The 26,015-nt window shown below is 48.0% G+C and overlaps 1 protein-coding gene and 1 non-coding gene across 6 annotated transcripts in view; both read right to left on the bottom strand.

The window, feature by feature from the left end:
- Positions 1 to 19,472, bottom strand: part of CAMKK2 (calcium/calmodulin dependent protein kinase kinase 2) — a 54,577-nt gene extending 35,105 nt beyond the window's left edge. For 3 of the 5 annotated variants that reach the window (XM_069557826.1, XM_069557829.1, XM_069557830.1), the window contains exons 1-2: positions 18,873 to 19,472; positions 1,266 to 1,780 (exon numbers count right to left, since the gene is read on the bottom strand). In XM_069557826.1, the coding sequence (XP_069413927.1) occupies positions 1,266 to 1,715 (450 nt within the window). In that variant the 5' untranslated portion in view covers positions 1,716 to 1,780; positions 18,873 to 19,472. The remainder of the gene's footprint in view (positions 1 to 1,265; positions 1,781 to 18,872) is intronic. The other 2 variants (XM_069557827.1, XM_069557831.1) reach the window with 1 other exon arrangement.
- Positions 3,714 to 3,786, bottom strand: TRNAG-CCC (transfer RNA glycine (anticodon CCC)). Its single transcript has one exon. It is a non-coding gene; the product is annotated as a tRNA-Gly (tRNA).
- Positions 19,473 to 26,015: the final 6,543 nt, after the last annotated feature.

The raw sequence follows: 26,015 nt of genomic DNA, 5'->3' as shown, positions 1-26,015 counted from the left end.
TGTACATAGCTGGTACTTAGCTGGATTATGGTAATCATACTTCTAAAACTAAAATATTAGAGGAATGAGACTACCTCTGCCACCTAGGTGGCCTGTGGCTAGTTAATAAACTAGGAAATGAAACAAACAATAACAATTTAAAAATGGCCTTGTCCCTTGGGGTCTTTGCTCATGCTGTGCTCACTTCCCTGCAGTGAACTCTCAGTGTGTACCCATCTCCAACTGAGAAAATTCTACCTAGCCCTCAGAAGGTAGTTAAATATCAGCTCCTTTAGAATGTCATTCTGGATTTCCAGCCTTCTCCCAGTTAAATTTATTCCTTCCTTCAACAAATATTTTTGAGCCACCAGACACCAGGCATTATGCCAGGTGCTAGGGACCCTGTGGTGAACAGGACTGTTCCTAACATCCTAGCTGGGGGTGGCAAGGGGACAGGCAATAAACAACTTAACAGACACACAGATAATCAGATGGTGACAAGTGCTATGAAAGACAGTCAACAGGACAGAGAGGGGCTGAAGGCTGCTTAGAAGGGGTGTCTGAGAGGTCTTTCCAAGGAGCTGACATCTGAGTTGAGATTTGGAAGCCAGATGGAGATGACCTTGAAGAGATTTGCAGGAGGGAGGGGTTTCAAACAGAGGGTACAAGGTAAAGGCCTAAGGGAGCGAATGAGCTTGGACATCTGAGGAAGACAAAGAAGTGGGTAAGGCTGGAACCCTGAGGTGGCAGTACAAAGGCAGGAGTTGGGGCAGGAGGTGGGGTAGGGGTGGATCAGGCCCTGTGAACCAGCTGGGGATCTGAGTTTCAACCTACCTCCCAGAAGCTTATGGTAAAAATCATGGGAGAAGTGCACTCACAGTGCCAAGGATGCTCACTGACCCGTCAGCCCCATTTCAGAGTCCCTGGCACAACTTCTAACTGCCATCGTGAGGGTCTCTTTGCTAGAGGCTCTCTCTGACCGAGAGATGCTCTGGGTCCAGGGACTGCCAGCAGCTGGTGTAAAAGGCCCAGCTCCTTTGCCCTCAGGTGGAATAAGTCTGGGGCTCATGTACTACACTGTCCCACATGGCTGCCCAGAGGCGGGGCCCCAGTTGTCCACAGTGGTAACTGGCTCCATCATATATGTTTTATTGACATCTCTCCCGGTTTCCTAGGGTAGCCTTTCCAATCAACTGGTTGCACCGGGATCCTTCTGGGGGACCCCAGCTTCAAGGTAGAGACATTCTGGATGCAGGGTAGGGCACCAGGGGTCGCCGCTCACGCACCTGCATCCCAGTGATAGAGACGTGGTGCGACTCCACAGTGGGCCGCCGGGGCAGCCGCGGCGAGGACTGCGGGGAGCCCACTGGTGAGTGGGGCAGCGCCGGGTAGACGCAGGGCCCATTGGCATCCAGCAGGGACCGCTCCTGCAGAGAGAGCTTGCGACTGGAGAGGTGGGGCCGGGCCTGAGACCCCGAGGCGTCAAGGGTGATCTCTCCGCCATGGGCCTCCAGGGGCCGGTCCCGGGTCAGGCCGTGGTCCACAGCACAGGCCGGCTCGCACTCCGTGACCACGATGAAGGACTCCATGCCCAGGCGAATGCTCAGGGAGGAGAGGCCCCGCAGGGCCTCACAGGGCTTCTGGCCTTCGCTGCTGCTGCTGCCGCCCCCGCCCCCCAGCTCATCCTGGGGAGCGGCCCTGTCGTTGCTGGGCTGACTAGAGACACATGATGACATGGTGCATGTGGGGACCTCATGCAACGCAGACGCGCCCGGGCACTCCCATCCGGCAACAGCGCCACCTGCAGGAAGAGGAAGGGTCAGCTGCCCCCACCCAGGGTGGCAGGGCTAGCCAAGAGGGGTCTCTCCTGCTGGCCCAGGCCCATACTTCATTCCTGCTTTGAGTTGACGTCCTTGAAAAAAAAAAAAAGCTTAAAAAACTGTGTGATCATATATCTTTTGAGTCTATATACAAGAGCTTAGGCTACTTTTCCTCACTGTATCCTTTTTTTTTTTTAATATATAGTTGATTTACACAGCAATTACATTAGTTACTGCTGTACAGCAAAAGTGATTCAGTTATATACTGTATACATTCTTTTTTATATTCTTTTCCATTATGATCTATCGTGCATGTTAAGTCACTTTGGTTGTGTCTGACTCTTTGATACCCCCATGGACCACAGCCCGCCAGGTCCAGAGAATTTTCTAAGCAAGAATACTGAAGTGGGTTGCCATAATCTCCTCCAGGGTATCTTCTTGACCCAGGGATCAAACCTGTGTCTCCTGCATTGACATGCGGGTTCTTTACCACCTGGGAAGCCCTATGACTTATCACAGAATACTGAATCTACTTCCCTGTACTATACCATAGGCCCTCGTAGTTTCACATTTCCTTATTTTAAAAGCTCCTCCTCACACAAAACAAGAATCCCAAATTCAATTCCTGTAGAAACTAAGTATGAGAAAACCCCCAAACTGAGCACCCACACCCCTACAGAGGTGGCAGCTACTTCTACTTCAAGCCAATTGTTGTTAAGCAAGGACTGGAGCCTAGAATTGTCTGGTTACCTCCTCACCTCTTTATTTTTTTTCAAAAGAAGATCTAAAGCCAGGATGTTAAATGAGATCTCTTTTTTTGTTTGTTTGTTTAAATCAGCAGTTATTTTAAATATTTTAAAATGTTGGGCAGGTGAAATGAAACAGTTTTGCATGGTGACCTCTAGGCCGCATCATTTCATAACAGCAAAGATTCAGATAGCACTTTACAGTTTATAAAATATCTTCCACATATCAGGATAATTTCACAGGCACTCTACATTGTTGGTTTGCCATTATAACCTCATTTTGTAAATGGGGAGACTGTGGCTCAAGAGAGGGAGAGGGATTTGTCCAGGTCTCCTAATGTGAAGACCATGCACACGGGAGTCCAGTCACCTGACCTGATTTCAGGCCAGCAATTCTCAACTGAGGAGTAAGGGGTCAGGGGTCATACCAGAGGAAGAACAGGCGCTCAGAGAGTATGTGAGCCTGGGTGATTTGTGTTGTGTGAAGAGTCAGGCTCTACATACTTATGATCTAATGTTCCCCTAGTTCAGCCCCCAACTAGTACCTGCAAGATGAAAGGCAAACATGAGATTTAAAAAAAAAAGTTAATATCAAATAACTTGGTGGTTCCTCAAAAGATTAAACAGAGAATTACCATATGACCAAACAATTCTGCTCCTAGGTATATACCCAAATAGCTTTACTCACAACAGCCAAAAGGGAAAAAACCAACCCACAGATCCAGTGACAGATGAATGGATAAGCAAAATGTGGTCTGTCTACACAATGGAATATGACTAAAAAGGAACCAACACAGGCTACAACCTCCGTGAACCTCAAAAACATGATGCTAAGGGAAAAGTGCCTGACACAAAAGATCACATGTGCATGATCCTATTTATATGAACTTTTCAGAACAGGCAAATCCATTCAGACAGGGAGTAGATTAGTGGCTGCCTAGGAGTGGGGAGGTGTTGGGGGAAATAGGGAGTGACTGCCAGTGGGTATGGGGTCTCCTTTCGGGGTGATGAAAATATTTTGAACCTAGACAGAGGTGATGGTTGCCCAACACTGTGAATGGACTAAATGCCACTGAATTGTACATTTTTTAAAACTATTTTTATTTGAATATTTATTTAATTATTTATGTGGCTGCAGCAGGTCTTTGTTGCAGCATGCAGGATCTAGTTCCCTGACCAGGGATCGAACCCAGGCCCCCTGCATTGGGAGAGCAGAGTCTTAGCCACTAGACTACCAGGGAAGTCCCTGAATTACACGTTTTTTTAACAGTTAATTTTATGTTACATGAATTTAGGAAAATAAAAAAAAAGATTGACACTCCCTCAGACTGTCAATTCCTTCTGTCTCTGGGACAGAATATTAACCTTTGGTTCGTATGTTTGACAAATTCTGCTGGACAAATGTCACAGGTACCACTGGAATTCAGGAAGTACATCCACAGATGGTAGCTCCACACTGATCACCCATATCACGAAGGTGCCAGGAAAACAGTGAGGACTGAGGAGAGATACTTTATGAATGAATATAATGATATCTCTTTAAGACACTGGGTGACAGTGGTGGGGGGTCGTGGAGAAGAAAGTACTGATGGGAGCAGAAAGCCAGTGCTTCCTGGAGGGCCTGGTTGAGGGCCAGAGAAATGCAACCTGCCCTCTTGGGACAGTCCTCTGAGAAGTATTTATGGAATAATGTCTATGTATGCAATCTGGACCATGACTGGGCAGATGGGGGTCCCTTGAGGAGCAGGGAAAGACCACTGGGAACGGCATTAAGGAAATAAAAACAGCATCCTAGCCCAGACATGGCATGATATCTGAACCCGCAGAGTTCCATGTAAAGGAATGACAAAGTACCCAATCATGTGACAAGATGCTCAGCCTCAGTTACAATAAGAGAAGTACAAATTCAAACTACAAGGAGAGTTTCCCTGGTGGTCCAGTGCTTAAGAGTCTGCCTTGCAATGCAGGGGACACGGGTTCGATCCCTGGTCCAGGAAGATTCCACATGCTGTGGGGCAACTAAGTCCATGCATCGCAACTACTGAGCCTGCGCTCCAGAGCCCACGAGCCACAGCCACTGAAGCCTGTGTGCCCTGGAGCCCGTGCTCTGCAACAAGAGAAGCCACCAAAATGAGAAGCCTCAGCAATGCAACTAGAGAGTAGCCCCTGCTCACCACACAGCCCAAAACAAATAAACCACAAGGAAATGTCTGGTGGGTCATCAAAAAGTTAAATGTAGGATTATCATTGGACTTAGGAATTCCATATATATATATATATACACACACACACACACACACACACACACACACACGCCCCCTAAAATCTTGAAAGCAAGGATTCAAACAGAATCCTTATATACACCCATGTTCATGGCAGCATTATTCACAATAGCCAAAAGCGAGAAACATCTCAAGGGTCTGTCAGTGGAAGAATGGATAAACAGAATGTGGTTTGTTTAGACAATAAAATATCATTCAGCTATAAAAAGGAATAACATTCTGACACGTGCTATAACATGGATGAGCCTTGGAAACATGCTAAGTGAAACAAACCAAACATTTAAAAAGCCAAATACTGTATGACTTCACTTAGATAACAGGCAAATTCAGAGAGACAGGGAGTTTAGAATAGAGGTTACCAGAGACTAGGGGAGAGGGAAACAGGGAGTCATTGCGTAAGAAGCACAGAGTTTCTGTTTCGGGTGAAGAAAAAGTTTAGGAAATGGATTAGCAGTGATGGCTGCACAACATTCTGAATGTAAACAGGACCACTGAATTGCACATCTGAAAGCAGTTAAAATGGTAAATTTTATGTTATATATATTTTACCAAATTAAGAAAGTAATAATAAAACGACAAAAAAAATACCTTTTTTCCAACTATCAGATTGGCAAAAACAAAAAATACAGTAACAGCACTATTTTCATGGGGAGGATGATCAATCCTAGAGGCAATCAACCCTGAATATTCATTGGAAGGACTGATACTAAAACTGAAGCTCCAATACTTTGGCCATCTGATGTGAAGAATCGACTCTTTGGAAAAGACCCTGATGCTGGAAAAGACTGAAGGCAAAAGAAGAAAGCAGCAGCAGAGGATGAGATGGTTGGATGGAATCACTGACTCAACAGACATGAGTTTGAACAAGCTCCGGAAGATGGTAAAGGATGGGGAAACCTGGCGTGCTGCAATCCATGAGGTCACAAAAAGTCAGACATGACTGAGCGACTGAACAACAAATGAATTAGTAGCATCCTTATGAAGGGAAATTTACCATTATCTAATAAAATTCCAAATGCACATACCTTTGACTTAGCAATTCTGTACCTGAGTATTTAGCCTATAGGCAATCTCACACATAAAAAATGATATACGTACAAGATTCTGTTGGTAGTGTGGTTTGAAATGACTATCCATGGTGGACTGAGTAAATAAAATGAGGTAATGTAGCCCAGGAGAAAATCATGCATTTATTTTAAAAGAGGTGACTCTGTACATCCTAGTATGAGTTAGCTTTAAGACATGCTGTTACATGGGGAAAAAACAAGGCACTAGCATGCTGCTGTTGGCACAGGGAGAAAGGACCATACATCCGTACATAATCCAGTATGCACAGCATATTTCTGAAAAGATACACAAGAAAATGAAAACAGTGGCCTCAAGAGAAGACAACTGGTTTGCAGAAGTCGGGGTGGGGGGCAGGGTGGGAGGGACCAAATTTTCACTATATTTACATTTACTCCTATAAAAGTAAGTATGCAAATAGTAACTATTCAGAAACGAATTTTTACCACAAGAGGAATTAGGATGATCAGGCCTGACTGCAGGAGCAGTTGGAGGAGAGAACAGTTAACCCTGTCTCCTAACCCTGTGTCCTACTCTGGCTGTATCTGAGAAAAAAAATCATTAAATGGTTCCTCTGTCTTGGCTTTCTCTTCAGTGAAAGAACACAGCCTGAGTTCAGTGTTCTCCGTAGTCCCAGTTGCTGTTACTTTACGTATCCTTTTTATCATCTTTATTTCCCAGTAGTGGAAAAGCAGAGCCCCTGAAGTTTGACTGCCTGGGGTTGCAGCCTTGGTTTTCTTATCTATAAAACGGGCACTCACCCAAGAGTCATGAGGATTAACTGAGCTAAGAACTCAATATTCATGTTTGGTCCATGCTTAAAGTGCTCAAAAACCTCCTCTTCCAACAAAAACCTACTGAATGCCCACAACCTGCCAGGCTGTGTTCCAGAATGTTCTTCCTCCTGTGTGTGTTCTGTAGCCTTGGCATCGAGGGCCTGCCTCCCCTCCACAGGCCGGTCCTCCTTCCCAGGGCCACTTCTGACAGGGCTGCAGAGTTCCTGAAAAGAAAACTAGTCTGGCAGCACCTGAGAAAGTTAATGGAGAATTTTTTTTTCTTGCCAACGGGAAAACAATTGCTTATCGATCGCCACTCCAGGCCAAGGACACCAAGCCATCCACTCCCGGCAAGGCTGCTTTTAATCAGTCCCCATGACAAGCTAGTGTCTGGCCTGTGCCTTGGCTCTTGAGGCTGGAGGAGAAAGGAGGGGGGAAAAATGCACCTGCTGGGGCAGGAGCAGCGGTTGGGATGCAAGTGGGGACCCCTGTGCTGGAGGGGCAGGTGTGTCCAGGTCTCAAGAAAGAGCCCCAAGGGACACAAACCTCAGTGCCTCAAGGCCACTTGGAGGCCACTCACTGGGTCTGCAGCAAGGCTGGCAGGCAAGCCCTTTGGCCATTCAGCACCACTGACCCCATAGAGTCTAAGCCGAGTCTGATTGGTTTTAAGGTCACATATCCTCTGAGGTCACAGCCTTTAAAGGAGCTGACAAAAGTTATCAACACTGGGGGTGGAGGGTGAGGGGTGGAATCACACAAAAGACAATGGTTTGCATTATAACAGCTATAACCAACTGAGCACTTCTTTACCAATCATGGTTAAGTCTCTGTCTAGGTTATCATTTAATCCTCACAGGCCCTCTGCAAGAGAGGGAGAGCCAAGCATTCGATTTTGGGCGGGGGGCAGGGTGGGAGAGCTGAGGTTTGAGAAAATTCGAAAAGTCCCCTCCTCGAGCCTCCTGCCCAATCCGTGGGTCCTTCCCCAGGCCCTGAAGCCTCCCTACCGCCCTTGGCTGGCAACCCCTCCCTTGACTCCCTCCCCCTCACAGGTGGCTCAAATGGAGGACCAGAACCTTCCTGGAGCAGATGGACCGGGCTCCAGGCCAGGATGAAGGGAACACTCCTTCCTCTGCCAGGAAGCCAAGTGTACCGGCCTCCAGGAAACGGGACTGCTCCCGTTTCCTGGGGGCAGTTTCCAACCTGCCCTGCTTACCAAGTGCCAAGCCACCACCACAGGAGCCTCAGCACAGCAAGTAGGCAGCGAACGAGCCAGAGATATGCCCTGACCCACGTCACAGGGTCCTCTGCAGGCTCCCCAGAGGTCCCAGCAGACACTCCGGGACAAAAGAGGGGCCCAAAATAGCTGTGCGGATGCTGCCAAGGCCAGAGACGATGTCCTCCCTGGGATAACAGGCTTGGCCAGCCACATCCTCTCTCACCTGGGGAAACTGAGGCTAGGGAAGTCCAAAAGGAAATTCATTCATCCATTCCTTCCTTCAACAAGTAACTACTGGGGACCTACTATGTGCCAGATAAACAGAATAAATGTAATTTCTGAAAAGCAGGCGCACAAGTGACTCTATAAGTACAAACCGGAGAAAACCAGGATATCAAAGAGAACAACACAGGGACCCAGGGAGGGGGGCGGTCTGAGTGGGAGGGTCTGGGTCAAGAGAAGCCTCATTTGGGGCAGTTACATTTCGGCTGAGACCAACATGGTGAGTAGGTACTAAGGCGGCAGCAACTTGTTCCAGGAGGAGGAAAGCACTTCTGAGAAAGCTCTGCACCAGGAAAGAGGTGGGAGAGGGGAGGGAGCAGAAAGAAAACCCCTGGAGCTGAATGGGGCCTAGGGACAGTGGGCAGCTGGAGGGGCCAGAGCACAAGAACTTCGTGGGAAGCTGATGGGAGCAGGCGGGGTGGCCCAGGCAAAGCCACAGAGGCCCCACTTGGCACCTGTTATGGGTTATGGAATTGTGTCCCCCAAAAAAGATACGCCAGAATCCTAATGCAATATGACTGGCATCCTTAAGAAAAGGGGGAAGTCTGGACAGACCCACACGACATGGAGAACGCCATGAGAATGGGAAGGCAGAGCCTGGGCTCCTGCATCTACAAGTCAAGGAACACTCGAGACTGCCAACAGCCACCAGACATCAGAAGAGAGACAAGGAACAGCCCTGGGAAGAACCAGCCCTACAACACCTCCATCTGGGCCTTCTGGCCTCTGGGACTTTCGGCCCTGGGAAGAACCAGCCCTATAACACCTCCATCTGGGCCTTCTGGCCTCTGGGACCTCCAGCCTCTGGAACTTCTGGCCTCTTGGACTTCCGGCCTCCAGAACTGTGAGATAATGCATTTCTGTCGTTGAAGCTGCCCAGTCTGTGGCACTCTGTCATGGCAATCCTAGCAAACTAACAGCTCCCCACCCAACCACACAAGCCTGCTGCCCCATAGGCCAGGATGCAGAGGGTGTCTCCCAGAACTTAAGTGGGAGACCTGGGAGGCTCAGCTGTAGCAGCTGATGCAATGCTGAGACTTGACATCAGCTGGAATATTCCAGATTCTGGGCCTTGGCCCAGCCAAGCAGTCTTTATCAGACTCAGTGACACAGACTCTTATAACTGCCTCTTCCTTGTATAGTCTTTAGTTTGGAGGCATTGAAACTGATCGTTTCCCCCAGAGACAAGGGTCCTTCCTTGACAGAGGACATGAGGGATGGTGCTGGCTTTTTCTTTTCTTTCTTTAATCTATTAGTTATTTATTTATTTTTGGCTGCGCTGCACAGCTTGCAGGATCTTAGTGCCCCAACCAGGGATTGAACCAGGGCCCTGAGCAGTGAAAGCGCAGAGTCCTAACCACTGGACCACCAGGGAATTCCCATAGTGCTGGCTTTGGAGTGAACAGACTCCATCCCCATCACAGTCCCTGGAGCCAAAAGTCCCTCTCATGTGATGGCTGGCCACCCAATGTATTTTGCTTGGCCTACACTGTCTTTAAAACTATTTGAATGAGATGCCAACATTTCAGAGCCAGGAGATTTCAGATAAAAAATCAAAATGTCCAGTCTCTTGAAAAACTGAACACTGATAGCACTGGGCCTGAATTCTTTCCTGGCACCAACTCTCTGTAGCTGTGGACAGTAGACGCCCTGGCTTGCATGCCACAGTCCTCACCGCTCCCCCTTGGCTTCCCAACGCCAAGGACAGGCTGAGTGCCATGTTACACATCCTCCTCCTTTTCCACCTCTCATCACCTATCCCACCCCTACAGGCCCTACTCTGAGATGCATTGGACCTTAGTGCTATAAAGGGCATGCATCACTGATCACCTATTCCAACCATTTCATTTCACCAATGAGAAAAGGAAGGCTCAGACAGATTTATTGATTTGTCCAAAGTTACGCAGTGTTCCAAGCAGGGCTAAAACTGGTTGAGTTTTTCAGAAAGGGGCTAAAAATGCAGGTACAGCCTTGCAATGTCCACATATTGTGTCCAGAAGGAAGTCCAGGCTAAGCCAAAATCTCTATCAAAGAGGGATATCTAAGCCCCTTCCTCTGGCTCCTTGACACTCCAACCTGTGTGAGAAGCGAGAATGTGAAGATGCGGTGTCTTACACTGCTTGGGAAGATGTGCATGGGCACAGAGATGTCAGTGCGACTTAACTTGTGAGAGCGTTGCCTTTCCCTTTCTTGTTTATTGGACTCCAGGACCAAGAACTTTCTAGAACACTGCCAGCACTCAATAAATACTGGCCAGAGGTCACTGTTTATTTTATTCATCCCAAGACCACTCAGAAGGTCAGACGCTTTCTCTAGCTGGCCTTGAATCCATCCAAGTTCCTTTAGTATGATAACAGCAGCCTGATTCACGTCTGGAACCGATCCTTCTGGGTCAAAGGGGATTCCGCGGAGCTGGCTGTGCTGTCAGCTTTCGGGGCTCCACTTGACTCAAGTCTGGTCAACTGGGCATCAACTGCTCTATTCAAGGGATTGTTTCAAGAGTGGACGTGTGACCCAAGTCAGTCTACTAAAGTCTTATTCTAGGATTCTGTGGAAGTATTAAGAATGTCTCTTTCACACAGAGCAGTGAAGATATACTTCTAGAGTTACCAGAGGCTTGAGAGAACCCTTCATTAGAATGAAGTTGAGAGAGAGAGGAGAGAGACAAAAAAGAATTAAAGTTGGAGACACTGTGTGGGACCTGGATCCAGCCCTGCCTGAACCCCATGTATCCCCAGGAGTTTCTACTCTACATGAGCCAGTAAATTCCCATTTATTGCATAAGCTAGTTTGCAGTTGGTTTTCTGATATTTACAACCCAAAGTCCTAACAGATAAATGATACAGAGTTGATTGAGAGAAAAGCTTCTCCACTAAGCTCCCTGACAGATGATCAGTTCCCTACACTTTAAGGCTCCCAACCGGGCCAAACTGCCAAGCAGCTGAAACCCCTGACAGCCTTCACAATGACAGTTTGGCAGACACCAGCATTTTCAAATTGCTTTTAAATTTTTTTAAATTTTAACAGGAAAAAAAAATCAAAAACAGGTAAGGAAAGGGCTTATCAACAGGGTGGAATGAAGGGAAGAAACTGACTAGTATTTTTAACACAAGAATCAGCAAGTTGAGGAAGTGGCATTGACATAACAGAGGGAGCTATATAACGCAGGGAGCTCCGCCTGCCAGTCTGTGATGACCTAGAGGGGTGGGAAGGGGAGAGGGGAGGGAAACTCAAGAGGGAGGGGATATATACAGAATTAAGGCTGATTCACGTTGTTGTAGGCAGATACCAACACAACATTGTAAAGCAATTTTCTTCCAATTAAAAAAAAATTTTTTTAATGACATCACTATAGCAGCAGCCATAGTAGTTGTAGATGCAATAATAGTGATAACTAGCACCCCACTCCAGCACTCTTGCCTGGCAAATCCCATGGACACAGGAGCCTGGTGGGCTGCAGTCAATGGGGTCGCTGGGAGCTGGACACGACTAAGCAACTTCACTTTCACTTTTCACTTTCATGCATTGGAGAAGGAAATGGCAACCCACTCCAGTGTTCTTGCCTGGAGAATCCCAGGGACGGGGGAGCCTGGTGGGCTGCCGTCTCTGGGGTCGCACAGGGTCGGACACGACTTAGCAGCAGCAGTCTTTAGTGCTGGCCGAGTGGCAGGCACTACACCGTGATACATGGTACACGTATCATCTCATTTAATCATCACAACAACCTTATGTGTTAGGTACTATTATCATGCTTATCTCACAGATAAGGAAAACTGAAACACAGAATCTGAGCGGCTTGTACCAAATCACACAGTGATTTGGGAAAGTACAGGTGTGAAATCAAAGGCTCCCAGAGAGGGGGGAGCATTTGTGATCAAGGGCACAGCCCTTCTTCTTAGCTGGTGACCTTAAGGATAACAATGCCTACCTCACCTACCACCACACAGGTCCCTGCACACAGCAAATGCTCCCTAAGTAGAAGCTGTTGCCAAGAAAGCACTTCAGTGGCTATCAAGTTCAAGCCCGTTTAATTTATATTAAAATAATTTTTTTTCTAATTACACCATGCTAACTTAACTCTTTCCATCTTCCCTTCTAATTCTTATCCATATGCATCACTTTTTACAAAATTAAAAGCAGAATGTGCCTATAATTTCACATCCTTGTTTATCTATGTCAAGAATTTTGCACATACTCTCACAGCTTTCATAATCAACACACTAGGGCTTCAAAAGTAGTGGTTGAGACCCAGGGAGGTGAGATGACCTCTCCGAGGCAGCCCAGCAGGTCCCAGGCTAGGCTAGGGTATGACCCCTGACCCCTGCAGTGTCCCCTTCTGCCCTGGATGCTGGTGGAGTAAGAACCTCCACTGTCTTAAGAGTTCCTAGACAGCTACTGTTAGGTCAATAATGAAGTATCGCAGAGAGAGAGAGCATCCCCCATCTCATGCCAGGTACCTAAGGCCAGGTGTGTGCAGATGGTCCTTGCCTTGAGGAGCACGAATGAATGGGTAAGTGTGGGTGTGGATGTTGGGGGTATTTAGAAAAGTGAGGTAGGAATCATCTTACTTCCTCTTCTCCCACTGAATCCCTCCCAGTCTTTTACTGAACCTAAGGAAGAAGTCCAGCAGTTCATGGGGTCCCAAAAAGAGCCGGACATGACTAAACAACAAGGAAGAAGTGGGAAACAATTGAAATTTCAATTTGTAACGAAAAGAAAAAGACTTGACACCAACATTCTGCAACCTGACAAATCAGAGGGAAGGGGCCGACTGGGAATTTACAGGCATCCCGGCCTCGCCCACCCACAGCCCTTCTCCCTTCCTCTTTCCTGCTGCTGTTTGGAGGTGATGCTAAATCTAGCTTCCTCCCTTCCCAGCTTCCAGCACAAAGCAGCACCAGCCAGGGGCAAAGAAGGGCTGGAAGCTGGCTCTGGGGTTCCAATCATGTTGCCCACACTTGGACCCAGACGGCAGTAGAACTGTCTGTGAAAAAATCTAAATAAAATCTCTGACAGAGGCCTTAATGGCAAAATCCCGAAGCGGTTTTAAAAACTCACAAAGGAGGTGTCCTTTCCTCCACATCCTGCCCCCCCACCAAACCACTGGTTCCCCAGTTAAACTTCTCCAACAGAGGCTTATCTCAGGCACCTCCCACTGTGCGCCTTCCCCACCCCCCACCCCCCACTCACTTCCCACTCCCCCCCACACTTACTTCCTTACCCCATGCCCAAGCAAGAGGGGCAGAGGGGAAAGACCTTGGCCTCCCTCCCCATTTCCTTGGGAGACTATCAATGTCTCCTCTCCAGGTTGGAATTAGCATTTTTATCTCTGCAACCACCATCTCTCAACTATTTACAGAAGCCAACAGGGATAAAAACGGACAACATAAAAATAGTTGCTCAGCAGCTTTCTGGGGGTGAGGAGGGTAGGGGCACAACAGACTCTTCCTATTTTCTTTCTTCTTTCCTTTTCAAAAAGGAAAAATGCTAGAATTGTTCATCTTTTCCAAATTGATCCTCAACAGTTCCAGACCGCTCACTCAGGCGCTCCTTAGGGATAAGGATCAAGTCCCAGCGTCCCTTGGTTCCCAGGACGGAGCTTGCCACCAGCCCCTCCCAAAAGTGTGGGTTCAGTGAACGATCATCAGCGCCCTGCTCTGCCTTATTTCTGCCCCTGGGCCTCCTTCCAGCCTTCAAAAACCATGAGCCAGTCAACAACGAAATTTTTTTTCCTCTATCCACTTTTTTTCTCATCCTTCAAATGTTTCATAATTGACAAGAAAAATTCAGCAGCAACACTACACACATGACTGAAACTGAAAACACTGGCAGCTAAAATAATTCCTTCCCTGTTTTGGTCACTAGCACCCCGCAGCAGGGAATGCCAGAGGTCTTTTCTGTGAAGTCAAACAGCGCTCCTTTTAAATATGCCCTTCTTTTTGGTTTTATCAAGGAAGGGATCCAATCAGAGAAGGAAGAAAAAAGTAACCATTCAAAATCTTTTATTTTATTTTTTTTTGAGAGCACAACCATTTGGAAATCATTTCCACACCATAATCTCCCGGGGAAGGTTGATTCCACTCCATGAGAACATTGGCATCATTTGGGAGCATAAGGAGGCCAAGGGAGACATGAGTGCTCAGGATGAGAAGGTATGTCAGGAAACTATACAGGTCTCAGGGGACTTGGGCCTTGATTTTCTCATCTGTAAAATGGAGCTGCAGCAACCTACCTAGAGGGTAGCTGTAGAGTCAATCTTCTAGAAAAATGCCCAGCATACAACATGGCCCATAAGCAATGCTCTCTCTAAAAAGACTACGTTCTCCCTTCTTCTCTGTGCTCCACTTTTCCCAGCCATCATATAGGAGGAATTGAGGGGATGGAATTCTCTAGGCTTCCTCTCAGCGCATTGATCACATCACTCTATTTCCATGTTCTTGGTGGGCTTTCCTGGCAAAGCTATCAGGACCTGAGCTGAGTCCACACCTGGCCACAGGGTTGCCAGCGCCATCTGTCTGGTGAGGCTTTCTCTACTCTGTGGATTTCCTTACCTGGAAAAGGATCTCACAATATATATACCAATAAAATCACACAGGAACCTGCACTTAACAAATCATGACTGAAATGAATGAAACTGAATAAAATCCAGGCTCTCCCTGTAAATGACACTGTGAGCTGACCTGGGAAGTGATGGGCTTAGACTGGAGCTAGGAGGTGACGTGAGAGAGTTTTGAAAAGTAAGGGAGTTTCCTTGTTCCAGGAAGCTAGTCTCCAGCTGATTTCTGAGAACCTTTGTTCCATCACTTTCTCCCAGCAAATAGAGTGACAAAGTAATGTCTTGTACCCAGAAGTTTATTAGTTGGGGGCTGCGGAGGCAAAGAAATGTACAAAGTTTAAGAAGCTTAAGAAAGTACAAAGGGCTTAAGAAGCTCTTACGGGGCTTCCCTGGTGATCCAGTTGATGGGAATCCACCTACCAATAATCCAGGAAGACTCTACATGCCACAGGGCAACTAAGCCACAACTTCTGAGCCGGAGCTCTTGAGCCCAAGCTCCACAATAAGAGAAGCCACCACAGTGAGAAGCCCACACACCCCAACTAGAGAGTAGCCCCTGCTCACCGCAATGAGAGAAAGCCCAAGTGCAGCAATGAGGATCCAGTCCAGCCAAAAATAAGTAAATTAATTAATTAAAATTTTAAAAAGAAAAGAAGAAGCTCTTATGGCAGAAACAATACAAGTGTCAGTCAACAGATGAATGGATAAACAATATATGTTGTATCCATACACAGATTATTCAGTCATAGAAAGGAAGCACTGATATATTCTACAACAAGGGTCAACCTTGAAAATATTATGTTCAATGAAAGCCAGACACAATAGGTCCTACATTCCTAACAGGTCAGTATATAACAAGCACAGCCTGAAGGGAGAAAACTCAGTTCCCAAAGGGAAATGGCGATTTCCTCAACTTTCCAGTTAGGAAGGCACAGAAGTGAGGCTGAAGGCCGCTGCAGCGCTGTGGAGCCCACATCTGGGTTATCTGGCCCAGCCCAAAGGGGAGGAGCTACTGGAAAAAGCAAAACATCTGTGCAAAATAGCAAAACAAGGCCCTCTGACCCAAAGGAAAATCTGAAATAGCATTTGCCCACAATCCCTGGCATCAGGAAACGAGAACCATACGCTTCCCACAACCACCATGATCCTGAACGAGCTACTCAGCCTCTCCAAGCCCATCCATGAAATGGGTTCATGATGCAGTCAGGGCAACTCTGTGGCCCACGTTAAAATCTCAGCCAAAAAGCCTTGAAAACAGGCTTGGCCTGCCCCACCCGCCCATCCCTTCCTCCTGAGACAGGCGCTTCCCCACCAACCAGCCCATCTGGGAAGCAGTTCTCAAGAAGAAGATTCCAGGTTACTCCAGAAAGTTCCCTCTGTTAGGTCATTCCATCCTTCTCCCCTCCCCTCCTCTTATCCAATCTCCACTTTTCAGCCCATCCTTTAAAGTTCAGCACGAATGACACCTCCTTCAGGAAGCCTCTTGTATTCACTCCTGCCGGAAGGGATTTCTCCAGAAACCCCACTGCCCTCTGCTTCCTCATTGGCACAGCACTTATTCCTCCCGGTATATCTCAGCAGGAGCACTCTTAGCCATTTACGGCAGGGCAATTCTTCACGCCTGCTGTGAATCTGGCCTGCCTGCAGGATATTTGGCATCCCCAGCTTCTGTCTACCAGAAGTCAGGAGTGCTCAGCTTCATTTTGACAACCAAAATTCACCCCCACACTTCTCCAAATGCTCACCAGGAAGGTGGAAACACCTCTGATGAGAACTACTGCATAGTTATTAGTGAACATACTTGTCTACCAGCCCAGTAACAACCTGGAAACAAACACAAGCCCAAGTCGATCAGCATCACCACCGTGGCACCTCAGGCTGTTTTAGCAAACATTTCTGGGCTCCTCAAGAAGCCTAGGGCAGCCTTGCAAAGGCCTCTGTTCTAGAACAGGTGGTAAAGGGCACAGGCTTTAGGACCACAACCTGGGTTGGCTGTGTGACCCTGGGCAAGTTACTTAGCCTCCCTGAGCCTTTCTATAAAATGGGCTAACTCCTTGCTAGCTAACTCTTAGCAAACGGCCTAACTCCTGCAGAATTGTTTTTAGCCTCAGTTTCCTCATCTCTACTACAATGGAGATAAAAATCCCCACCCTACAAGATTTTGGTAGGCAATAAATGGGATAATGCCTGCAACACACAATATAGTATTTAACACATGCTCTCAGTCAATCAGTCATGTCTGACTCTTTGTGACCCCATGGACTGTGTAGCCCATGGAATTTTCCAGGCAAGAATACTGGAGCGGGTTGCCATTTCCTCCTCCAGGGGATCCTCCCAACCCAGGGATTGAACCTGCTTTGCCAGACAGATTCTTTACTACTGAGCCATCTGGGAAGCCCATCTAACACATAGTAAGAACTCCATAAATGCTGGTTGTGAACACTATTATTATTATCCAAATTAAGTGAAGTGAAGTCGCTCAGTCGTGTCTGACTCTTTGCAATCCCATGGACAGCAGGCTCCTCTTCTAGGCAAGAGTACTGGAGTGGGTTGCCATTTCCTTCTCCAGGGACTCTTCCCAACCTAGGGATCAAACCCAGGTCTCCCGCATTGTAGACAGATGCCTTACCGTCTGAGCCACCAGGGAAGTCATTATCCAAGTTAGGGGCCCATCAAATGATGGGCATTACTTTTTATCACAAAAAACAAGCTGTGCCCTCTCCCTACAAAAGGCTGCTCTCTATACAGGAAGGGTTTAGGACCCGCGGTACGGAAAGAAGTTCTAGGACCCACCAGGGAGCATGCACAGTTTGCTCTTTTTTTTTTTTTTTTTTCATTTTTTACACAGTTTGCTCTTAAGTTGAATGTTTTTGTGAGGCGCTTTGGGGAGGTGGGGTGCAGGGGGCAGGGAGGTAACTCCCGCAAAGCCCTCCCCGTGTTGCTGCCTCTGCCTCCTCCTAGGAACAAGGGACTCTATGGGGACACAGCTATCTACTGCTCTCTCCCCTGGGGGCAGAGCCACCTGAGGGGGCTGGTAAATGACAGCAAAGCTCTAACGCACAGAAGTTTCTATCTCTAGGGCTGTGGGAACTTCCAGACTGAGGAAGGTAAAAGTTGTCCCTAAGGAGGAGGGCACTGCACGACCCACCCCGGGCCAGCGTGCCCCTCTTACTGCGGGCACCGAGATCCCCGGCCCCGCAAGCATCATCCCTCTGCCCCAACCTTAGCAAGGAGATAGGAGGGGCTTCGGCGCCACCTCTTCAGCGCCAAGTGAGAGCAGCAGGGCCGCTGGCAGAGCTGTGAAAACACCCCGCTTCCCAAACTGGGCAGTGCAGGGGGTGGGGAAGCCAGGAAAAGCGCAAGGCTGGAACCGGGCGTCGGGCGGGGCGGCGGGGGGGCGCGCGGCGGGCAGCCCAGGCACCGAGACCAAAGCTGAGCGGGGACCGGGCCCTGTATCCCCGCGTCCCCAAGAGTCAGGTGGAGGGTACCGGAGAAGGCACCTCCCAGGGTTCACAGAATGCAGCGGCCCCGAGGTGAATTTAGGTCAAAAAAAGACCGAGCCTGTGAGGTTCCGGCCGAGAGAAGGGGGCGGGGGCAGAGAGGGCCAACAGAGGAGAGGCTGAGGGGTCCCGGGTCCCACAGCAGCCGGTCCAGGGTCCCGCCGCCAGATGTCCAACCCACCGCGGCGCCGGTGTGCACCCCCTCGAGACAAGAAGGGAGCGGGGATGGGCCGCTCAAAGTCTGTCAGCCCTCTCCGCCTGCGCGCCCCGGCTTTCGCCACCTGTCAAACGCGAGGGGGTGGGCCTAGGCCGCCTCCGAAATCCTTAACTGCCCCGACCGCTGGTGACAACGGTTCCAAACTCCGGGACCGCCCCTGCCACCCTGGGCCGGGCGCGGCCCAGCCGAGGCGGCCACCCTTAGGCCCCCTGCGCCCCGAAGACGCAGGGGAAGGGGCGCCGGGGACCGCGTCCCCACGTGGCGGGGCGTGGGGCGGCGCACGTGGGGTCCCCTCGGCTTCGGGAACCCGGGGTCGGCCTCAGGGCTTTGTCTGCAATCCGGGCGGTGGTCCTGCACCCTGAGAGGACGAGGGCGCCCGCCGGGGCTGCGGCGGCCGTGTCCCCCGCCCGCGGCCCAGCTCCCGCCGGCTCACCTGGGCTCCACGCTGCCGCCGCCGCCGCCTCCCGCGCTCTGCGTCCCCCGCTCGGCTCCGCTCGGCTCGGCGCGGCCGCGCGCTCCTCTCCGCGGCCCTGGCGGGCGCGCGGGGGGCGGGAAGGGAGGAGCCGGCGGGTCCCGGCTCGGGCGCGACGCGGCCGCGGGCTGCGCGGAGATTGGCTGCGGCCTCTGGAAACCCCGGCGCGGAGCCACCCTCGCCCGCCGCGCGCCCCCGAGGGCTCGGCCGCGCGCCGAGGAGGGGAAGGAGGCGGGAGCCTGAGGAGACGAAAGTAGCGGCGAGGCTGAGGGCAGGGAGAAGACAGGGGAGGAGGCGGAGGAGAGGGAAGTGAGGCAGGGCCTGGAGCGGGGTCGGGAGAGGTTGCGGACCCGCGAGGAGGGCAGAGACCTGCCGGGGCGCGGGAGCGCGGGAGACAGCGCTGCAACTTTGCCTCCGCCCGCGGCGTCACCTGCCCGTCTTCTCCCCGCCGCGACCGCGGCACTTCGCGCAGGCCGGACGTGCCGGCTGAGCTCGCTTCATTTAGTCAAACGCGGGGACTGCGGGGCGGTGGCTGAGCCACGGAAACTTCCCCAAACCTGCGAGTCACCCGCGGCCCCGCCTCGAGGCTCGGCTTACGTCCCCGGCTGCTACCCCTGCCCCAGGCGCCCGGCGGTGGATGTGGCCTGGATTTCGGGTCAGCACTCGTTCGGGGGACCCCCTTCCGTCCCCGCCTCCCCAGAGACCGCTGCTCGTAGGGCTGGGGACTGTGTTCCTTTCCCACCGCCACTCCACCTGAATGTACCGAACTACAGCCAATGAAGTTCTGGCTTTCCCAAAGACTACTTGAGATGCGTTTTGTGACATACATCGTATTCTTCCCAAACATTTTACCCCTTTGGCGCCTGACTTCGCTGGAGCCCTTGGAGAATGTTTAGTCTCCCAGCTGGGTGACAGCGCTCCGGGGAGGGGCTTAAGACCTCACAAGGGCTGCCTGACGCCGCCTGTCCTTGGATGGTTGCAAAACTCAGTCCTGAGTCAAGGTCCAAATTAAAGGTTCGATGTCCCTTTCAGTTTAGTTCCTCTGGCATTTTCACGCAGCAGAAGCGCTCACAAGCAATTCAAAGCGTTCCACTAAGATGACCGCCCATTCTGGTGTTATTCAACATGCCAGCGTTCGTTGGTAAGAATAAAAACCTGGGAACAACTGCCCTAAATGTTTATCGGGAGAATAGATCAATGAAACGTGTTATATAGCCACTTGATGGGATATGATGCAATAGTTCAACTGAATGTCTCATATCTATTTGTACAGACGGTGGAGAGCTCAAAACAAAATGCTGAGTGAAAAAGCAGGTTGCAGAACACAGTCTTTGTTGTTCAGAGACACATTCCCTACATACAAGTGGTTTTTTCATTGTTTTTTTTTTTTTCATACAAGTGTTTTAAAAGGCAAAGGGGAGGGGACATATGTATACCTGTGGCTGATTCATGTTGATACATGGCAAAAACCCTCACAATTTTGTAAAGTAATTATCCTCCAATTAAAATAAATAAATGAATAAAAGCAAAAAAAAAAAAAGGAAAAAGGCAAAGGGGATGCATGCAAATGACAGTTTGCCACTAAGATAAGGAGGCAAGGAGAGAGAATAGACATGGGAGCCATAAGGAATGTTGTAAAGTGTCATGTGAAAGTGAAAGTCACTCAGTTCTGTCTGACTTTGCCACCCAGGCCAGAATACTGGAGTGGGTAGCTGTTCCCTTCTCCAGGGGATCTTTCCAACCCAGGTCTTCCGCATTGCAGGCGGATTCTTTACCAGCTGAGTCACCAGGGAAGCCCAAGAATACTGGAATGGGTAGCCTATCACTTCTCCAGGGGATCTTCCCAACCCAGGGATCAAACCCAGGTCTCCTGCATTGCAGGTGGATTCTTTACCAGCTGAGCTACCAGGGAAGCCCTTGTAAGGTGTCATGCCTTTTACTTATAAATGAATTTGAAGCATATGGCAAAATTAACAGTCACTTCTGAATGGCAGATGCATGGTTCTGTTATTTTTCTATATTTTTCTATTGTCTGAAAAAAATATATTTTGGGGGATTGATGGGGAGCATTTTGAACATGTCTGACTCTATGGCAGGGGTCAGCAAACTTTTTCTGTAAAGGACCATGTAGCAAATATTTTAGGCTTTGCAGGCTCTATGGTCTCTTTTGTAACTAAACTCTTCACATTCTGGCAGCCATAGACAAAAGCAAGTGAATGGGCATGGCTGTGTTTGAATAAAACTTTATTTACGAAAACTGAAAGTTGAATTTCATTTAATTCTCAATGTCACAAAATATTATTGTTTTGATTTTTCTTCAACTATTTAGAAATGTATAAACCATTGTTAGCTAGAGAGACATATAAAAATGGGTGGCATGGCAGATTTAGCCCCTGGGCAATAGTCTAGCAACTCCTGCTTTGAAGAAACCGAAATAAATATTGATCTTTCCCTGTTGCTTGTTAAAATATGCAATTCTATGTTTACATTGTGTTACTCAAGTGTCTGTATTTTAGTAGAACACTGGAGCCAATACAGGCAAACACAGATATATCTGTGCGTGTGGTAGTCGCTCAGTCGTGTCTAACTCTTTGCAACCCCAAGGTTGCAACTCAACTCAATGCAACCCCATGGACTGTAGCCCACCAGGCTCCTCTGTCCATGGAAATTCTCCAGGCAAGAATGCTGGAGTGGGTTGCCATGCCCTCCTCCAGGGGATCTTCCCAACCCAGGCATCGAACCCAGTTCTCCCACATTGCAGGTGGATTCTTTCCTGTTGAGCCACCAGGGACAGCTATGTAAAGTAAAAAGCTAGTTATGTGAGAAATGTATGTCCATTCAAATCTAAATTCAAACCAAAGCCCCACTTCTGTCTGGAAGAATTTCCTGAAATGCTGTGACCCAGGCCCTCCTTTACTTCTCCCCTTTCTTAGTTCCTACAGCAAGGACTGGACCACTTACTTGATGCTCAGCAACCATGTCTTCTTTTTCTTTTATATATTTAGTTATTTGGCTGCACCAGGTCTGATTTGTGGCACTTGGGATCTTTAGTTGTAGCATGTAAGATCTAGTTCCCTGACCAGGCATTGAACTCAGGCCCCCTGCATTGGAAGCACAGAGTTTTAGCCACTGAACCACCAGGGAAGTTCCCACTGTGTCTTCTTTAGTCTTTACTTTTCACTCCTGCCTTCTGACTTGCCATAAGAGCTATATATTCCTGGAGTACAGGTAAATACCACAATGAAACATTTGCTTACTGTGAACATTGTGGTTGAAAGCAGTGACTTTGGAGTCAGTCAGACCTAACTGAAATCGAAGCTTTGCTAGTTACCAGCTCTCTAATGCGAAGAACTGACTCATTTGAAAAGACCCTGATGCTGGGAAAAATTCAAGGCCAGAGGAGATGGGGACAACAGAGGATGAGATGGTTGGATGGCATCACCGATTCAATGGACATGAGTTTGAGTAAACTCTGGGAGTTGGTGATGGACAGGGAGGCCTGGTGTGCTGCAGTCCATGGGGTCACAAAGAGTCAGACACGACTGGACTGACTGAACTGAACTGAGCCTTGCATGAGTGACTTTGGGTTCATCAGCTGTCAAATGGGGATAATAAACCTAACTCAGAGGCTTGGCTTGAGGTTTAGATACAATATTGTGTGTAGGGTCCATTGATGGATAAATGGATAAAGAAGATGTATAATATTTAAACACAATAGAATATTACTTAACCATAAAATGAATGAAATCTTGCCATTTGCAACAACATAGCTGGAAGATACTAGGAGGGTATTACGTTAAGCGAAATAAGTCAGAAGATGAAAGACACTATATGATTTCACTCATATACAGAATCTAAAAAACAGGAAAACAAATAAAGCGAAACTCATAGACACAGAGAACACATTGATGGTACCAAGGGGATGAGGGTTGGGGATGGGTGAAATGAGTAAAAGGAATCACATGTATGCTGATGACTAGACTTTTGGTGATGATTACTGTGGAATGCACACAGACGTCAAATCATAATGTTGTACACCTGAAACATAATGTTACATAACTATCTTACCTCCAAAATAAAAGATAATAACTCAGTGCCTGGCTCTAAAGTGCTCAAAGGTACTATTAGTATACTTAGCACAGAGCTAAAAACCCCATTAGTTAGGTGCAATGCTGATTAAAGTGAATCAGAACAGAGCTGAGCAAACACAATTGCCTTTCACTAACATTCAGCCGCTCTTATGATAGGAGTCATCCCAGTCAAGGGAACTGTTTTCTTCTTAAAAGATATGAAATTAAGAATTGGCTTTGCTTTTTGAGTTTTCTTCTCCAAGAACACCAGAGAAACCTATTCTAGGCAAACAGCTCTTGTTGTCTTGACAACACAGATTGCCAAGAAAATAAGTAAACAAAGCATCTGAATCTTATTTTTAAGAAAACTTGGACAGTACAAGAGAGGGGATAAAAAGCAAGACTTTAAAATTATCTCACCCACTAAGAAGGCATCAAACTCCTGCCAAGACTTCATCTTTTCCTTTCTGAACTGTTCTGTGTTCTACTCACGTTGTCCACTGGAATGTTCCACCTCCCAAACCTGGAACATCCAGATAGAGACAGCAGAATTAATCGCACCAATGTACCTTATTTGATGAATTCTCTCCCATTCAATAAGACAGTAGAAAAATGCTGGGATTAACAACAACAACAAAAAAGACACTGGCCGGGGGTGGGGGGCCTTCCCTGGTGATCCAGTGGTTAAAACGCCAGGCTTCCAATGCAGAAAGCGTAGGTTTGATCCCTGGTGGGGGAATTAAGATCCTACATCCCACATGCATGACAGAAAAAGAGAGAGAGGAAGGAAGGAAGAGGACCCTGAGAAGTTTCTTGGTTTTCTTCAACAGGCAGTGAGATTAATATGTGTGTTAGTCCCAAACATAAATAACAGTATAAAAGGGGAAGTCATCAGCAGGAGCATAGATGAAGTTCATTTGCCTTCTATGTATTTTGAGGAAGAAAATAATTAGCCTGACCATCCAAAAATGACAAAACATAAAACACTCTGAACAAGTAGTAGTATTCGAGGTACTCAGATGAGCACAGGGCCCTCCAGTTGGCGCTAGTGGTAAAGAACCTAACTGCCAATGCAGGAGACTTAAGAGATGCAGGTTTGATCCCTGAGTTGGGAAGAGCCCTGGAGGAGGGCATGGAAACTCACTCCAGTATTCTTGCCTGGAAAATCCCATGGACAAAGGAGCCCGGCCAGCTTCAGTCGAGTGGATCGCGAAGAGTCGGACACAACTGAGGCGACTTAGCATGCACGCACACAGATGAGCACAAAGGCAGCCTGATGAGAAGAGAAGGAATGAGAACGTTATCACAACTGCACTGAATCCTGAGTGGCCTTCCCTAGTGAGGGGGCTGAGTCAGGTCAGGTCTCTGGGCCTGTTTCCTCATCTGTAAAACGGTATTTGGCTCACAGGCATTAGAAATGGTACGTGTGAAAGTACTTAGCTCAGCATCTGGCCTATACTGGGTACTAGATAAATGACAACTGATTTGATCAGTTATGTATTCAACAGACAAAATGTTCCTCCAAACAGTAAAGCACTTTTCAAAAGTCTGGGGCAAACAGCTGTAGGGTAACACAATAGCAACCTATTAGCTGTTATGGGTTTGGGTGGTGAGTGACTTAACCTCTTCATGCCTCAGTTTCTACATCTGTTAAATGGGGTTATTATTATTGCCTACCTCTTAGGACAATTGTGAAGAATGTGTTCTTAGTGAAAATAATAACACTCTGTAAGTCTCAACCTGTGTGTTCTCACCTGCCCCAGGACTGAAAACACAATAGCAAACCTGCCGGGGAGAGTTCCCACCGTGCCAAGCCCCTGGCATAGGTCATGACCCCACTCCTCTTTTCCCTTTGAGGATCTATCCTCAGGTCTCTGGTAGAGACCCAAATGCCCATTGGCTGTTTACTTTTAGTTTTCTCCTCTTCAAACATCTTCCTTTAACCAAACCGTTGATTCTTTTTCTTTTATATTGGACTATAGCCGATTAACAACACTGTGATAGTTTCAGGTGGGCAGTGCAGGGACTCAGTCATACATATACATGTATCCCTTCTCCCCCAAACTCCCCTCCCATCCAGGCTCCCACATAACATTAAGCAGCGTTCCCTGAACTATACAGTAGGTCCTTGTTTGTTATCCATTTAAAAATTAGCAGTGTGTACACATCAATCCCACACTCACTATCCCTTTTCCCCCTTCTTCCCCCCGGGCAACCAGAAGTTCATTCTCTAAGACTGTGAGTCTGTTTCTGTTTTGTAAATAAGTTCATTTGCATCATTTCTTTTTAGATCTGCATATAAGGGATGTCATACAATGTTTCTTCTCTGTCTGATTTACTTCACTGAGCATGACAATCTCCAGGTCCATCCATGCAAATCACTGAGTGTTATACCTCTACATTAAACCTCCTGCAATTATACTGTTCTGATTCTTCATTCCCAAATGTTTCACCAAGAAAAAAAAAAACCTAATTAGCTGTAACCCAGACAGTTATGAGTTTGGGGGTCACTCTGATGTTTCCAAATTTCCATTTAACCTACTATTCCTTCCTGAAGAAGCCAGGCTCCAGTCAGCCAATCTCAGTCACAGACGGCCGGGAGCCACAGACTCTTTTTATTAGCTTTGGATGCAGGCCTGGCAGGGTGAACGTGCAGCAAGCTGAGAACAGGGTCAGGCAGGAGACTTCACAGGGGTGCCAACTGTGCAGTCAAACAGGGATCTGTGTTTAGAAGGGCCCATACCTGGTTTAATGCTCTGCTTAAAATATAGGCCTGATACTTTTATTTTATTCTGGGCCTCACAGTTTACGTAGCTGGTCCTGGTCAGGTGTAATGATGTCTGGTTTTTGTCACTCCACCTCTTGGACTTTCGTATACTAAGGGCAGAAAGATCCCTTCTTAGATTGGAAGGAGCTTAAGTACAATGACCAAAAATGACATTGGATGAGAGAATACACGGGAAGAATAGAAACATAATAGTGGTTACTTCCTGGGAGGAAGAATTACATTTTACTACACAGCCTCTAACAATAT

Source organism: Ovis canadensis, chromosome 17, assembly GCF_042477335.2.
Source record: "Ovis canadensis isolate MfBH-ARS-UI-01 breed Bighorn chromosome 17, ARS-UI_OviCan_v2, whole genome shotgun sequence".
Classification (NCBI taxonomy): domain Eukaryota; kingdom Metazoa; phylum Chordata; class Mammalia; order Artiodactyla; family Bovidae; genus Ovis; species Ovis canadensis.
The sequence above is the reverse complement of the archived record's forward strand: the minus strand, read 5'-3'. Positions and strand labels throughout refer to the sequence as shown.